The 15,555-nt window shown below is 65.1% G+C and overlaps 1 protein-coding gene across 6 annotated transcripts in view; it reads left to right on the top strand.

Moving 5' to 3' along the window:
* Positions 1-15,555, top strand: part of BRF1 (BRF1 RNA polymerase III transcription initiation factor subunit) — a 45,331-nt gene that overhangs the window by 9,001 nt on the left and 20,775 nt on the right. For 4 of the 6 annotated variants that reach the window (XM_045074557.1, XM_045074556.1, XM_045074555.1 and 1 more), the window contains exons 3-4: positions 7,936-8,109; positions 13,349-13,380. In XM_045074557.1, the coding sequence (XP_044930492.1) occupies positions 7,936-8,109; positions 13,349-13,380 (206 nt within the window). The other 2 variants (XM_045074560.1, XM_045074558.1) reach the window with 2 other exon arrangements.

Raw genomic sequence — 15,555 nt, 5'->3', positions numbered from 1 at the left:
CTGGCCGAATTCCAACACTGTTGTGTCTCAGGGACCAGGGAGGCCCGAGGAGAGGGGGAGGGTGGGGAAACGGCCGGTGTGGGGAGCCGTCGGGATGCACACGACATTGATGAAGTTCATGGTCTTCCGTGGGCGTGGTTCGCCGTGGCCGGAAGCCACTGCAACAGGAACACCGAAGATCACGGCTCACAGACGACTGTAATGACCCAAACAATGAGTCAAGTTTTGAAATGTTGGGAGAATTACCAAAGTGTGACCCAGAGACACGTAGTGAGCAAGTGTGGTTGGAAAAATGGCGCCCACAGAGGTGCTGGCAGCAGGGTGCCAGGAGCCTTCCGTCTGTGAGGAGCGCGGCGTCTCTGCAGGACAAGACGCCCGCCTGCTGGGAAGGCGGCTGGGTGAGCTTCGCGCTCAGGGGCCCCCCATCCCTGTGGGTACGTGTGGGACCCGCTCCGGCCACGGCCCAGGCGTGTGGTCAGCACCTTGGACGCGTGCTCCTTCCTTCACAGCCATGGTTTGCTCTTAGCGTGGCTCTTTCTCGTTAGCGGTGACGCCGTGTGCAGGCCCTCCATCCTTTGAAATGGCGGATGCTTGCCTTACGGCCAGCACATGGTCGCGTCTGGGCCCCAGGGCCCATGAAAGGAAGGTTGTTTTTTTTTTTTTAATTTCATTTATTCATTTGACAGTGAGAGAGAACACAAGCAGGCAGAGCAGCAGGCAGAGGCAGAGGGAGAAACAGGCTCCCCGCCAAGCAAGGAGCCCAACATGGGGTTTGATCCCAGGACCCTGGGATCATGACCTGAGCCGAAGGCAGTTGCCTAACCAACTGAGCCACCCAGGGGCCCCGAGGAAGGTTTTTCTGCACACACGTGTGCGTGCCCTCAGGCCAGGCTCCTCGCGATGCTTGCGGAGTTCGGTTTGGCTCGTTCTGTCCCCTAAGGGCACATGAAGACCCCCACGGTGACCGTGGGTCCCCCGTAGCATGGTCAGGCTTCTGTCTGACCGGGTGCGCACAGACTTGGACTTGGTCCTGGCAGGCAGCCCGAGCCTCTGGTGCACAAGGAGTGCTCTGCCCTCGACCCCGTGGCTCCGGCCTAGCTCCGGCCGCTTGCTTCCCACTGGTGCGGCCACACTGTGTGCTTCCTCCTCAGTGGACCTAAAGGTCCCCTGTGTGTGCAGGACATTCCCCGGTGCAGAGCGTCTGCTCCAACAAGCCAGCACGCTGCATCCACCGGGCTTGCGCGTGTGTCTGAGCCCGCAGCATCGTAAGAGCGGCCTCGGTGCTCACACACTTGGTGGGAAGACCGCAGAAGCAGTCCGTCCCGCAAGGAGTGCTGACCCCTTGGCTCAGTAGTGAAGCCGACTGTGCAGGGTGCTCCAGGGGCGTCTGCCGAGCTCCATGGGGAAGCTCTCTGCTGCCCAGGCAGCCTGCAGCCCTGAGACCCTTGCTGTGGGCCTCTGCAGACCCTTCCGCGGGGCTCCTGTGGGGGGACGGCAGCCTGGGGCCTGCAGGACAGCCTGACTGCCCCTCCAGCAGCCTGGGTGGGTGTCCCCTCCTGCCACAGTCAGCATCACATCTTTGCCCCCTGAGTCGAGGCTGCGGGGTTCAGGGAGGCCAGCGGGTCCAGCCCCTTTCCTGTTGCTTCCGACCAGAGCTGTCCACACAGCGCTGGGGGCCGGCGTGGTCCTTGCTTGGCAGTGAGCCTGCGCGATGTTGCCCTCCTGTCCCTGGAGATTTCCTTCTCTCCTGGCGCTGGCGGGTAGAGGGCGTTTCATCTCCTTCCTGTCACGTGGCCCGTTGCCGCGGGTCCACACACACCGTCGAAGGCGTACTTGGCGCGTCTCTGATGTGTCAGGGCTCCTCCCACCGGCTGTGGGTTGTGCCTTCCATGCCTGCCGCTGCGTCCCTGCTGCTGGGTGCTGGTGCCCCTCCTGCCCCGTGGGCACCGGTGCGCTGACCAGCTGCAGAGAGGTGCTCGTGGGAGCCCCGGCCGGGTGCCGTGCCCCCTGCCAGGTTTGGGTGCAGCCTGGGAGCGGAGCTTCCGTCGGCGTAGGTGTGTTAGGCGCTGCTGGCCGCTCTAGGAAACAGGAGAGCTGGGGAGTGAGCTGCCTGACAGCGCAGGCCCTGGCCGAGGTTTGCGCTCACGGGGCTTTGCCATGTCCTGGCCTCCGTCCCGAATGGCGCTGCTGCCCACACCTTCCCAGGCCAGTCTCTGGTTTTTTGGCAGTGGACTCCGGGTGTGGTTTGCAAGCAGGCCAGCGAGAGAGACCCTGCGGGCCCCTTGTCCTCGCTGTGGGCACGTGCGGAGGGCCCGGCAGGTCCCCCGCAGAAGGCAGGAGCTGGTGACCCCAGGCCGGCATCTTTCCTAACTGGGCCCTTTGCGGTTTCCGTCTGTCTTTGGAGTCGTGGCTTGACGGGTCCTCTTCTTGGGACACACTTCTGTCCTTTCCGTGTGTCTGTCTGCTCTGTTAAGTACACGGAGAGTGTGGAGCCCCGGGCGCATGGCCATCAGCACGCTGCCCACTGAGCGTCCGTGCGGACGTGGGCCTCACCGGTCACGGCGGTTGTATTCCTGGGGGCCAGGCCACTGCTCTGCCCTGGGGCCTGTGCTGTGTGGGGGCACCACGCAGCCTGCCCGCTCGGGGCTTCCCTTCCGGCCGCTAGCCACGGCCGCACGTGTCGTCCTTAGGTGGCGGCTGCTGGTGGGCGTGTGCCCGCGAGGGGCGTCTGGGGCAGCCGGGGAGTGTCTCACATGAGCACGGCTGAGCTGTCCGCCCGCTGCCCGCCACCCGCAGCCCTGTGAGCGCAGGGCCACGCGGTCCTTGGCGTCCACCGTGTGCGCACCTGGGCTGCCGGGAGAGCCCGTTCCTGGGAGGCGCCCGCCCGCTGTGCCTTTGCTTGCGTGTTTTGAGAAGTTGAGCTGCCATTCTGTCCCTGCTTGGTCGATGTTTTCACACATCCTGGGTCTGAGTCCTCGCTGGAAGGCGCACCGTGGGTCCTGTCCCTAGCCGATGGCTTGGCTTTTCACGGTCCTGTCTCTTAAGGCATAGAAGTGTCCCGAATTTCCGTGGAGTCCGAATACGTTGGTTTTTTATGGTTAGGGGGTTTTGTGACTTAAGAAATTGTGTCTCCTCCAAGATCTGAGGACCCCGCGGCTTTGCACCCGGAGGCATTGTTTTCCGGTGCGCAGTTAGGGCTGGGACCTACCGCGGGTCGGTCTCGTGCCGGGGGCGTGAGGTTGCGGTGAGGTTTCCGTTTCTCAGTGCGGAAGTCCAGGTTCCCGCCCATCAGCAAGGCTGTCCTTCCGCAGGATGCTGAACGGGTCCATTTGTCCCCAGGGACCATACGTGGGACAGTCGGCCCCAGCCTGTGTTGGGACACCAGGGTCTGTCGTGTCTCTGGAACGGCGCTCTGTGGGTGGGCGTGTGCTGGGCCCGGCGCGTTCACCGAGGCTCTCTGCTCTGTCCCCTTTCAGCCCGGTCTCGGCTTCTCTGGCTCCCTTGTGTGGCGAGTACGCGACCGCGGGGAGACTTGCCCAGAGTTTGGTTGGGATCAGCTGGTGCAGGATGGCTCCATTTCCTCGGAAACGTGGTCGCCTGTAGCTGCTGCCCCGTGGGCGGTCCCGTGGTCTGTGGCCGCCATGACTCCTGCCCCTTCCCCATCTCACGCACCGCTCATGTCCCGGGCTCCGTGCGTGTTCCTGCCGTGTGCGTGTGGCTGCCGTCCCCGGCGCCGTGGGGCAGGGTGGTGACCGTGTGTGTTCTTGGCCGGCTCCTAACCTTGACGTGACAGTGGCCACGGGCGTGTTGTCCGCAAGCACGATGTTCGCATTTCGTCACGTGTCCGTGTGGCCTGTTGAAGTACTGGTACAGGTTTTCTTTTTATCTGGTTGCTGGGCTGAACTGCCCTGATTCTGTGGATGTGAGGCTCCCCTCGTGCTTCTGGGACAAGCCCCCTGGGGCCCCGGGGCGCCCTGTCCACTGTCTGTAAGGGCCCCAGCGTCCTCCTGCATGTGGGGGAGGACACGAAGCCGTCTGGGCCTTCGTCTGGGCCTTCGTCTGGGCCTTCAGTTTTCTTTCTTAAGTCTAAAGTTGGAGGGAGCAGCTTCTCGGATGCGACGCCTTTTCATTGGGTTTTACTGGGACCACTTTGGTTTTTCTCTTCCCCTTGTCGGATTTGGTAAGACGTCATTTTCAGACTCAGACTGTTGTCGGGGTCGCTGGTAAGACCTCGCCCTGGGCTCCGGGGCCTCCTGGCGCAGGAAGACCCTTCTCCGCTCCTGACCGTGCTGGTCTGTGCTTCCCCCCGTCCCCCTCAAGCGGTCTCGCTGGGGACCGCTCAGGCCGGCAGCTGTGCTCACCTCGGCAGAGCGTCCGCTCGTGCCTCTGTCCTGTTTGCTTCCTGCCCGGCTGGAGTCCTCGCTCACTCATTCCTGTCCTCTGCAGCTTCTCGGCTTGGCAGGTCTGGCCACCGTTCCAGGCCTTCTCGTGGTGGTGTTTGCGGGACAGCGTGGATGGCCGTGGGCTCTGCGCAGCCGGGACCCTCAGGCTCAGAGACGGCGCTTTCTCCTTTTCGTTCCGTGGTCTTCTTCACGCTTGGTTTTAAACGACCTCTGGTCCCCCAGCGCAGTTGCCGGACCGGGCCCTGGAGCGCGCCCTCGACCAGCGTCCCTGGTGCCGGCGTCTCCCGCGGCCCGGCTGCCGGGCGGCTGCTTGTCCCGGGGCTGCGAGCCGCCTCGCCGTCCCCAGCCTCCTCCCGCCCTCGACTCTCCCTGGGCACATCCGAGCCGTCCTGGCCGTGGATTGGGGCGATCCCTCGTCTTTGCCCCACGCCAGGCTGTCCGGGCTCCCGGGCCTTGGCACTGGTGCCCCAGCCTGGTGTGCCCCAGCCTGGTGTGCCCCAGCCTGGTGTGCCCCAGCCTCGTGTGCTGCCGTGTCCCTCCCTTCCCCGAGCTGTGCTCCTTAGAGGCCGGTTCCTGAGACCGGCGGGCGGGGGCTGCGCCCCGACCGGCAGAGCCGCGGGGAGGGTCCCGCTCCTCCCGCGTGGGGCGCTGCCCCGCGGCCTCGCCGCGCACCTCCCTTCTGCCCCACGGTGCGCGCCCGTGTCCGCGCCCTCAGCTCTGCTCCGCAGGACCGGGGTGCCTCCCCGTGGCCTCCCGCGGTCCTGCTGTGTCCTTGTCGTTCGGATGACCCTCCTGCAGGAGTCTGCGCCGGTCTGCAGGGAGAGGCCTCTGAGGCGGCTGCGAGCCTCCCTGGGGACCCCGCCGGCAGCCGCTCCTCCTCCGCCCCCGAGCCCAGTGCCAAGGTCTTGATCTGTGTCTGCCCGGCCCTTCGGCCCTTCGCTTGGTTTTGAGTTCTGGTTTGTTTTGAAGTAGGCCCCACCCCGGCGCGGGGCTGGACTCGCGATGCTGAGACGGAGACCTGAGCCGAGGTCAGGGGTCAACACTCCACTGACGGAGCCACCAAGAAGCCCCTAAGTTTGAGTTTTATCTTATTTTTTATTTTTTTAGAACAATTAGAAAAAAACCATTTTTCTTTACTCATTTGAGAGAGAGTGAGAGGAAGATCACAGGGGCAGCGGGAGAAGCAGGTCCCCGCCGAGCAGGAGCCTGATGTGCGGCTGGATCCTGGGACCCCGGGACCGTGACCTGAGCCGAAGGCAGACGCTCAACGCCTGAGCCCCCCAGGCGCCTGCTCCTGACACACGAGTGTGGAACGGCATCTTCCTGACACTCGGGAGGGCGACAGGGGCTTCGGAAGCGTTTTCTGTTACCGGCGGCTTGTGGGGCCCGGAGTTTCTCTGCTTTCGTTGCCTTTTCCCATGAAGTCGCTGATTCTCGGTGTCCCCTCTCACGTCTGCAAAGAGGCTTCTGTGGCAGGTGCCCCCGGAGCCGGTCAGGGGAGTCACTGTGACGCGTGGCCTTGCTGGGGCCCCATCATGTCCACGGCACTGGCCTGACCGTGGGGCCTGGCTGGTGTCACCAAGGTCCTCCTGGCCTGGGGTGTTGTGGGGGCCTGTCCTGTGGACAGAGGGCCTGAGACTCGAGCGGTTCTGCCCGAGACCCACCTTCTGCGTGTTCCTGGGGCACTTTCCCGGCCCGGGCCCTGCCCTGCGCTCATTTTGCTGCCCTCGCCATTGCCGCGGGCCCGGGGGATGCTGTTCAGCCAGTGGTGCGAGTGGAAAGGGGGGCCTAGTTTCCAGACTGCCAGGGTTGCTCGCTTTTACCATTCCCGTGTGGGGAGGAGGCCCAAGGAGGAAGGGGTCCGGCAGGAGTTTCTATTGTTGACATGGTCGCGCGCCCAGGAGCGCGTGGCCCGGGACTCTCCAGTTTGCCTGCTGGGCTTGCTGACCCCACACACAGCAGACTCTGACCTGGAGGGGGTGCCTGGCGGGGCGGGGGCACTGCTGACGGGAGCGGGGTCTCTTTTGGGGTGATGAAATAGTCTGAATTGCGCTGAATATGCAAAAACCGCTTTTTTAAAGATTCTGTTTGAGAGGTAGAGGGTGCAGGCACGTGCATGAGCAGCAGGGGTGGGGGGGGGGGCAGACTCTGCCCCGCAGGGAGCCTGACACAGGCCTCCATCCCAGGACCCCGGGACCATGACCTGAGCTGAAGGCAGACGGTCAACCGGCTGAGCCCCCAGGCGCCCCTAACAACACTGAGTCGTGTCCCTAGAGTGGGCGGAGTGTGGGCTGCACCCAGTGAAGATGTTATGAGGTGACTTCCTGCAGTAATTCTGAGCCCTCAGGCCACCAGGGAGCCCCGCTTTGTTCCAAGAACTCCCAGGCCAGTGGGGAGCCTGTGCTGGGCCCCTTTCTGTCCAGTCAGGGCTGTGGCTGTAGGGACGGTGACCCCCGCCCGTGTCGGCTTAGCTGACGGGAGGCCTCCAGGCTGGCCGGGGTGCTCTGCCAGGAAGGGCGCTGACCATGCGGTCCCCCGGCTGCCGGTCCCTTGGGGCGCTGGCTCCCCAGGTGCCTGTGGCCAGTGGGTGCTGTTCGCCGTGCGTGTGGGGCGGGCAGGCCGGGCCTCGGGAGTGGAGAAGGCCCACAGCCGCCACCTTCCCCAGCCTGCTGTCCTTGTCAGAGAGCACGAGCCTGCTGCTTTCCCGGGCCCAGCTCAGGGGGCCCTTGCCCGGACAGCATCGATCTGGGGAGCCTGTGTGCCGGGGTCCAGTGTGGTAGCTGGGAGTGCGGTGTAGACGGGTACTTACAGTGCAGCTCTTGGGGTGCTCTGACGTGGGTGTCTGGCTTCCTGGTTCTGTGCTGTGGGGCACGTGGCCTGCGGCGACCCTCCTGTCCACACACAGACTTCTGTGTCCCCCCTCCTGTCCACACACACAGGACTCCTGTGTCCCCCTCCTGTCCACACACACAGGACTCCTGTGTCCTCCGTCTCCCAGCTTCTGGGATGCGCTTACCCAGGACCGGGCGTGTGCACATCAAGTCTCGGCGTCCACTCACGGCCCAGCAGCCCCTTCCCACCTCGAATCTGCCAGGTGCTGCGCCCGTCCTTGGGGCCCCAGTGGGCTGGAGCCGCAGCTCTTGGGGTGGGGGTTGGCGTGGGGGTGCCGGCCAGGATGCACACAGGGCCCTGCTGGGAGGGCTGGGGCCACGACCCAGGCTCCCGGGTGCCGGAGCAGGAGGCAGGCACTCAGCCGTGGGGCCATGACCGTCCAGCCATGTTGTCCGTCCCTGTCTGTGCGGAGCACGTGGTGATACTCAGTGGCGAGGAGTGGCTTCCGGCTGGCTGACGCACGGCCCTCTGCCGGCCCTGGAGCCGCCGGGGTGAGGAGGGGAGTGGACGTCGTGGGTCCCGGTGCCCGCACACGAGGCTTGGGCCCCACGAGAAGTGGACCTGACGCCACAGAAGGGCGCGAGCCGGCGTACGTCTCTGGTGCCGGGAGCCAGTGGTAACGTCTCGTATTGTGTCCCAGGGAGACGCCAGATCCACCACCTGGGGAGCCAGCTGCAGCTCAACCAGCACTGCCTGGACACAGCCTTCAACTTCTTCAAGATGGCCGTGAGCAAGCACCTGACCCGCGGCCGCAGGATGGCACACGTGATCGCGGCCTGCCTCTACCTGGTGTGCCGCACCGAGGGCACCCCCCGTATCCTTTGCCTCGGGCTCCTCGTGTGGGACGGCTCTGCGCGGGTCCCCCCGACTGGGCTCAGTTGCCGCCGTGACCTGCTGTCTGTGTTCTCTTCTGGCCCTGGGGACGGACTGTCACGTTGGATTTCGTGGCCCCTCACTGGCTGGGAACGGGGCAGCCAGGTGCCCGGCCCCCGTGGCCATTGGGGAGGGCAGGAGCACTCTGCCTGAGACCGGCCGCTGTCCTGCTGTCCTCCCGCCCCCGCCGGCCGCCGGCCCTTCTAGGAGAGGACGGGGTCTGATCCACCGTTGCGGTTGGGCTGCCGGCCCTCTTGCACAGACCTGGCAGGCTGTCCCGTGTGCCCCCCCGGGAGAACCTCTGGGGCTTTCTCGCCCTTCGCCCGGGCCCCTCCCCCTCTGCACCTGCCGTCCCCTGGGTTCCATTCACCTCTCTGACACGGGCCCTGCTCCGGGCCCCGTGTTCTTGTTCTGCATAGCACAGCCTCCAGCGGTTTCCTGCAGGTGGTTTCCGTGTGTGCTCTCGGGGCCGGGCCGGTGGACCCCAGGCTGCACTGGTTTCCAGGATGTGGACAGCGGTGCCCACTCCTCTGTCCAGCAGCTGGGCGCCCTGACCCTTGGGCCTGCATCTGTGGTGACTGTGCTGTTCCCCGGAGGCCCTTGCTCTCCAAGCTGTGCACCCAGAGTCCCTGACGTGGCCTCTTAAGCTGCTCGTGTTTCCTCCCTGGGCGTCACTCTGGCTCACAGCGCGGCCGCCAGCTGCCTTCCCGTGTGTACTCCTTCCGCACTCCCACTTCCCTTCCACGGCGGGGCAGTCCGTCTCCCGCCACGGCTTCACTTCTGCTCCCACACTTGCACCCGGAGGAGCTCTGTGTCCTCTGAGCGCTGCGTCTTGGTGATGTCCTGTTCTGGGGCCACAGCCGCCCTCTGGGTGCCTCTCGCGGCATCTGTGTCCCCCTCACAGGCTGTCCTCACTGGCCGTGGCTCTTGTAGGTATGTGGGGGCCACCGGAAGGGTCCTGGTAGCAGGGTGCATGGCTCGAAGTGTTGGCTGCCCTTCCGGTTGGGCAGTTCTCGGTACAAGAATCTTTCATTAAAGTGTAAGATTTGGGAAACCTAGGATCTGAGCACAGAGTACCTGACGCAGGTGAACGCTGGAAGCAGGCGTGGGCTTCGGGTTCTGGTCACCGCATCCGCCAGATGCCGCCGCTACCTGGACACACCTGTCTTGCCTCTGCTGTGCTCTGTCCCCCCCAATCCCGTGTGTGGTGTGGATGTCCCTGAGCGGGTGCACGAAGCTTGAGACTGAGCTGGCGCTGCTCAAGTTCCCAGGAGTGCTGGGGAGCTGGACGCAGTGTGCAGGCCAGGCTCTGGAATCTGGCCGGAGGGCGGGGGCTCAGAGCAGATGCTCCCGTGGGAGAAGTAGGTGTAGACAAGCCACCCAGCTCGCTGGCCACGGGGGGAGGTGTGCTGTGCCTTGTGGGCTGCGGTGGGAGGGAGAGGGCATGGCCCCTGTGGGGGACCCTTTTTCATTACGGCAGAGTTCCCCCTCGGCCTCCTAAGAAGTGCCCTCAGACACACTGGGCCACGGTGCCCATGGCAGCACCGTCACTGTCACCCGAAGGGGAGGCTGGACAGGGGCCAGGCCAGAAGGGTCTTGCTGTCTAGCCCACTGTCCCTGGACAGAAGCATCAGGGGGCAGCCACACAGCCCTGTTGTTGCTGGGCGGGCCCACGTGCACCCGTGGGAGGGTCCTCGCTGCCACCGGAGCCTGTGGCATTCACGGATCCTGCTGAGCTGCCGGTAGGCCTGAGCTTGGAAGCTGTGTGTGTGGGGAGGCCGCCGTCCCCTGCGACTGGTCACCAACCCCGGGGGCCCGAGTGGGAGGGACAGATGTGCCCGGCACACCACTGCCTGCAGCCCTCCTGCTCCAGGCTGGCACACGTCAGGGGTGGCCGGTGTCACTGGGTCCCAGGAAGTTGCAGATTCAAAGACTACGCACTGATTTGTTGGCCGCCTGGGGGCTTCTGACCTCTGGGGGCTGCTGGCCAGCATGTCCGTCCTGCCCTGACCGGTGTGTGTGGCTGTGTCTGGGGTCGAGGTCCGGGCCAGGTGTCTGTGCGGCGAGTAGTCTCCCCGCCAGCTGTGGCCATCATGGTGGGACTTCCCTGGGGCTGAACTCTGGCCACGGGCCGCCTTCGCATCTGGTCCTTTACGGCTCATGTGTGCACTTGTTTTTCTGCCCGGCTCGTAGAAACGCTCTTGTGGGGTCCCTTCCAGAAGCTTTTAGTTTTACGGGTTCCCTGGGAATTCGGGGCTTCCGAGGGGTGGGCTTTGCTGCGCTCCCAGGTGCCCCTTCCTCGGGTGTCTGCGCCGTCCTCAGCCTCTGTTCTCGGGAAGCTTTTGAACCAGATTGTCGATTCCTCTGAGAAACCGTGCGAGATGTTTGGGTCGGGTTTACGGACCCACGTGTGGGGGTGGAAAGTGACTTGCTGTTAGCAACGCCGAGGCTTCCCGCCAGTGACCATCGCGGCTGCCTCCTGCTGCCCCCGCTTGCGGCTGTGTTACTGCTGACGCGGGGCCTCTGCCGTGCTGGGTTAGCTCGGTCCCCAGCGTGCGCTCCGCACGATCGCAGACGGCCCCTCGCGGACGCGCACAAGCGCGGTCCGGTTTCCCACACTGATGTCACGTCCGATACGACGAGTCCGTTGTCAGTCCTGCTGTCTGACTGTCGGGATCTCGCTGCCTTGGCGATGGCGCGCGGCCCGCTGCGGTGCGTCCCTCCCCGCCTGTGTCCCGTCGCCGTCTGCTTGCCCGTCTGCACGCCCATGCGGCTGCGTGGTGTGTGCTGGGAACGGCGCTGTCCACGCCCGGTGTGCAAGGCCACGGGCTCCGGCCGGTGCCCTTCATCGGCCAGAGCTCGTGTCCTCTGTCCTGTTGCCGAGGGCTCTTGTCAGGACGGGCGTGGGTCTCGGCGTCTGGACGGTCACGCGGGCTCCAGCCCTTTGCTGCCGCTGTGGTGAGCCGCGCTGACCTCCAGATGCGGAAGCAGCCTTGGCCGCGCTGTGTCCCCCCTGCTGGTGCTGCCGGCGTGTGTGCCGGTGTCTAGTGGGGGCTCGTGCAGTCGGCCTGTGCTCCGGTCACATCCTTGTCGAGGCCACACGGCACCCGTGGGCTGGGGACCGTTGGCACCGTTTCTTCTTCCACGGCTGGGCCTTCAGCGTTGTCCTTGTGCGAGTGTCGTAACTGCCGACTCTCCTTCGGCCACCGGGACGGCAGCACGTGGGCCTCGGGCCTGTTGTGTCAGCTCTGCACGGCCTCATCTTGTCCACGCGGTGCAGACCCTGCATGTTGACAGAGCCCTCGACCCTGCTGGCACCTGCTGCCACGGTGGACACTGCCGGCTTTAGGAGTTTCTTTTCTGGGTGATGGCTTTATGGAGATGAAGCGCACATTCCGCACAGCTGACCCGGTAGAGCCCACGGCACCGCAGGGCCCTTGCCATGCCGCCTGGGAGACAGCCGCAGCCCGCGGTCCATACCTCCCCGAGGGTCCGTCCATCTCTGCGGTCCGTCCCTCTCTGCGATCTGTCCGTCTCCGTGGGTCTGTCCATCTCCCTGGGTCCGTCTCCGTGGGTCTGTCCTTCTCCGTGAGTCTGTCCATTTCTGCGCTCCGGTTGTGTCCACAGGTCCGTCCGACTCCGTGGTCTGTCCTGGGTGTGGCAGGGAGCTGTAGGCCGGCCTTCTGGCTGTGGGAGGCTCGTGTGTGGATGCAGCCTGCATGTCCGAGGGTACGTCCCTGGGTATGGAGAAGCTGGTCAGAGGCAGGTGCGGTCAGTGCGACAGGAAGCTGTGGCCTCTGTTCCATGGCGGCCCCGCCAGCAGGTGCTTGGGTTGGGGCGGCCCCCGCCTCTGGCAGCGTTGGGAGCTGTAGGGGGCGTCTTGTCTGCGTTTCCAGGGTAGCTCCCGAGGGCGAGTTGTTCTCACGCGCGTGGGAGCTCCGTGCTTCTCCTCCACGTGTCTGCTCGAGACTTTCAGCTGTTACTTGGCCTTTATTTTATGATAATCGTCCGAACAGACTTCCTGTTTTAGAGCAGTTCCAGGTTAGAGGCAAGACCGGTGCAGCCTCCCCCGCGTCCCCGACCCCACCCACGTCGGCACACTGTGTCTGTCCTGTCCCACCCCTGCCCGTCACATCAGGCGGAGGCCTCACTGCCTCGAGGGTCCCCTGTACTCCCCTGTCCATCCCTGGGCCCCACCCCACCCCGACCCGACCCCCCGGTAGCCCCGACATGTCGACCATCCCTGGAGCTCTGCCTCCAGGCTTGCTGCGTCTTGCGCATCTGTCCCGACACCGCGGGTTCCCGCTCGCTCCTGCGGACGGCGCCTATGACTCCCCGGCTGGCTCTTATCTCTGCACGTGGTCCCAACTCCCCCCCAACAGCTGGCACCCTGTCATCTGGTGGTGACCCTACTGCCCGAGGGCACGCCTTCGGAGACGGCGAGAAGCAAGCCTGCCCCTCAGTCCAGGCCCTGCGAGGTGGTGGTGGGGTGTCCGGGACCTCGTGGGGCTGTGGCATCGGGGGACTCTTTCTTCCTCTGTGCGTGGACCCAGGGTCTCCCTCCTGACACGTGGTCTACTCTGATCTCTCTCTGTTACCGTCTCAAAGCCGCAGCAGAAAGTGAGTGATGGGACATTTCAGCACACTTGACCGGGTGCCTTCCTCAGCAGCCGATGTCCTGTGTTTTGTGTGTGTCCCCCTGGGTTCCAGGTCACGGAGGACATGATCTGGTTAGTCTTTAATCATCTGCTCAAGAGTGAGGACAGGTTCCATGCCAGAGTGCCCACAGCTGTCCCCTCAAACGCCAGCACTGTGGAGGTGCCGCCCGCCACCAAAGGGGACTAGCTATGTGTCTGTCCCCCAGAGCCACACGTTGTGGCCCCGTGCAGCGCCTGGCAGGCTCTCAATAGCTACCGAGGGATGGAGTGAGTGTCCCGGGCTCCTGGGCTGTGTCCACAGGGGACAGGGGTGCTCCGCAAAGGGTGACTTCGCCGGTCCCGTGGCGTGGTTCCCAGGCTCTGGTCGCCTGCCGCCGGCCCCTCACCCGTCCGGGGAGACCCAGCGCTGAGCCTGGATTCGTAACAAGGTGCTGTGGCCGGGGGTGGGTCTGCGCCTCGGGAAGCGGTCGGGTCCTGGAGCCCGGGGGCTCGAGTGCAGACGTTCCTTGACCCCCGCCACAGACATGCTCCTCGACCTCAGCGACCTGCTCCAGGTATCCAGGCTTCCCTCCTCAGCCCCTTTCCCGTGGGGGCGGGGGCTGCACCCCACAGCCCAGAGGCCGGTCCTCAGAACAGAGGACACACCGGGGTGGGGGGCAGTAAACACGGGGTCACCGTGCTGTCCTGGGGGCCGGGCGACCTCGGTCTCCGAAGCAGCGGAAAGGCCCTGGAGAACGTGGTCTGAGGGAAGGAAGATGCTTTAGCAGAAACAGAGCACTGAAACGCGGGTTTCTTCAGCAGTAAAGCCCACGTTGTGTCTACGTGGGGACCCTGTGTGGCACCAGGAAAGCATATTCCGTTGCTTCCCCCGTTTGCAAACTACTGAAGATGATAGAAGGACCTAGCATGGGGCCGCCTGTGCGGACGGGAGGCTCACGGGGGCGGGGTCAGCGGGGTTCTGCATCCTGTCCCTGGGGGCAGCGCTGGGGCCGGCGGGGGGATCACTCCCCAGAGGGCTCGGAAAGAGCAGGGGGCACGGAAAACAGGCATGACTGCCGTGTGAGGGTGTGTGGGACCCACAGAGATCCCATGCCCTCGAGGAAGGCTGGTCAGGTGCCGGTGCCCCACACGCCACAGGGCCTCGCGCTGACGGAGCTGGCCTTCTGCGCAACCAGAGGCTGCCCGTGTGCGTGTGTAAACGGCACCTCCTGGGAGTCCTGCTGAAGCAGACCTGTCGGACGCGGGAGCCCAGCACTCCTCGGCTGTGCCCCTTCCTGGGCTTCCCAGCAAGGACGGAGGGAGGCTGGCGTGGGGCTCCCAAGGGCTGACACAGGCTCAGAGTTCAGTTCCCACTGAGCACCCCCTGGAGGAACTGGGGGATCCTGACACCCCACGAACTTGTGGCCGGCACAGGGGCACTTGGCTGTCTTCGTGCAGAGCCCATCTGCCCGGTGGACAGGAGCGGGAAGACTGGCCAGCCACAGCGAGCTGTGACCGGCCGCCTCCACGGAGCTGAGCCATAAACCCAGCGAGGGGTCCTCAGGGTCCGTGTCACTGTTTCTAACGTAGAGAGCCCTTCCCTGTCGCATCCGGGTCTCCGTCTGCCTGGGCCAGGGCCAGGGAGGTGGGAGATGGGAAGGGGCGGTGGGTCAGGGTGGTTCTGCTGCGGTGGGGAGGGGCAGGTGAGTGCCACCCTGGTCCCAACGGGCATGAGGCGAGGAGGTGCAGGAGCTCGGGGTGCCGCTAGGAGACTTCCACACGCGCACAACCGACAGGCTCACTGCGCGCGCACCCCGGTGGGCAGGCCGGGCCAGACTCCTCTCAGAAGGCAAGCTCTGGGAGCCCCCAGCCCTGGGAAGGGGGCTTGGAGAAGGTGGCCTGGATGTGAAGTGCAGCGTCCCCCACCCCTCCGTCTTCTCCGCAGGCACCGGTCTCTGCTGCCTGGGAGCCCCTGGCGGGCGCTCTTGGCTCTTCTTCCTGGTCTTTTCTGGTAGCTTCCTGGGCACGAGGCTCAGGGGCCCTCATTCAGGAGCTCACGGGCCAGCCTTGATGGGGCAGAGGAACTCTGGGGAGACCAGCGGCAGGGGGCCAGGGCCAGGACACTGAGGCCTGCAAGCCCCAGGGGCAGGGGCAGGGGCCAGGCCTCTCTCCAGCTTGGGCTGAAGGGGCTAAGCCCAGGCTTTTCCCAACTGTGCGCCTCATCCACATGGAACAGCTTCTCCCATGCCTGCCATCAAACACGGCTCAGAAGCCCCTTACCCACAGGCCCCCTGCCAGGCCTTCATGCGGCCCGGGACTGCATGAAACCCCAGGCTGGCCATGCTGGTGGTCTGCACCCCAGAATCCTAGACCCCGTGTCCACCTGCCAGGAACTTGGCCAGGCGGTGGACTCCACAGCAGCTTTGGGCTTGATGGGAGCAGCTGGGGGCAGGTCAGCCCCTGAGACCTGCAGAGAGCCTCAGCCGGGAGCAGGTCCACAGGGACACAGACAAGGATTCCAACAAGGGGCCGAGGCCACAGCCCGCAGGGAGCATGCAGGGGTGCACACCGGTGTGAATTACAGTGAACTTGGGGCGCACCCACCGCTCTCAGCGGCTTCTCTTACCAATGCAGTCATTGTGGAGACAGGGGTAGCGGGGATCGGGAGGCGGGTGGGCGTGGGGACCAGGGCAGGCAGGAGCACCAGCAGCTCTGACGGGGATCGGGAGGCGGGTGGGCATGGGGACCGG

This window comes from Mustela putorius, unplaced genomic scaffold (assembly GCF_011764305.1).
Source record: "Mustela putorius furo isolate JIRA1106 unplaced genomic scaffold, ASM1176430v1.1 tig00000129_pilon_pilon_pilon, whole genome shotgun sequence".
NCBI classification, from domain to species: domain Eukaryota; kingdom Metazoa; phylum Chordata; class Mammalia; order Carnivora; family Mustelidae; genus Mustela; species Mustela putorius.
Note: the sequence above shows the minus strand (reverse complement) of the source record. Positions and strands in the feature narration are given on the sequence as shown.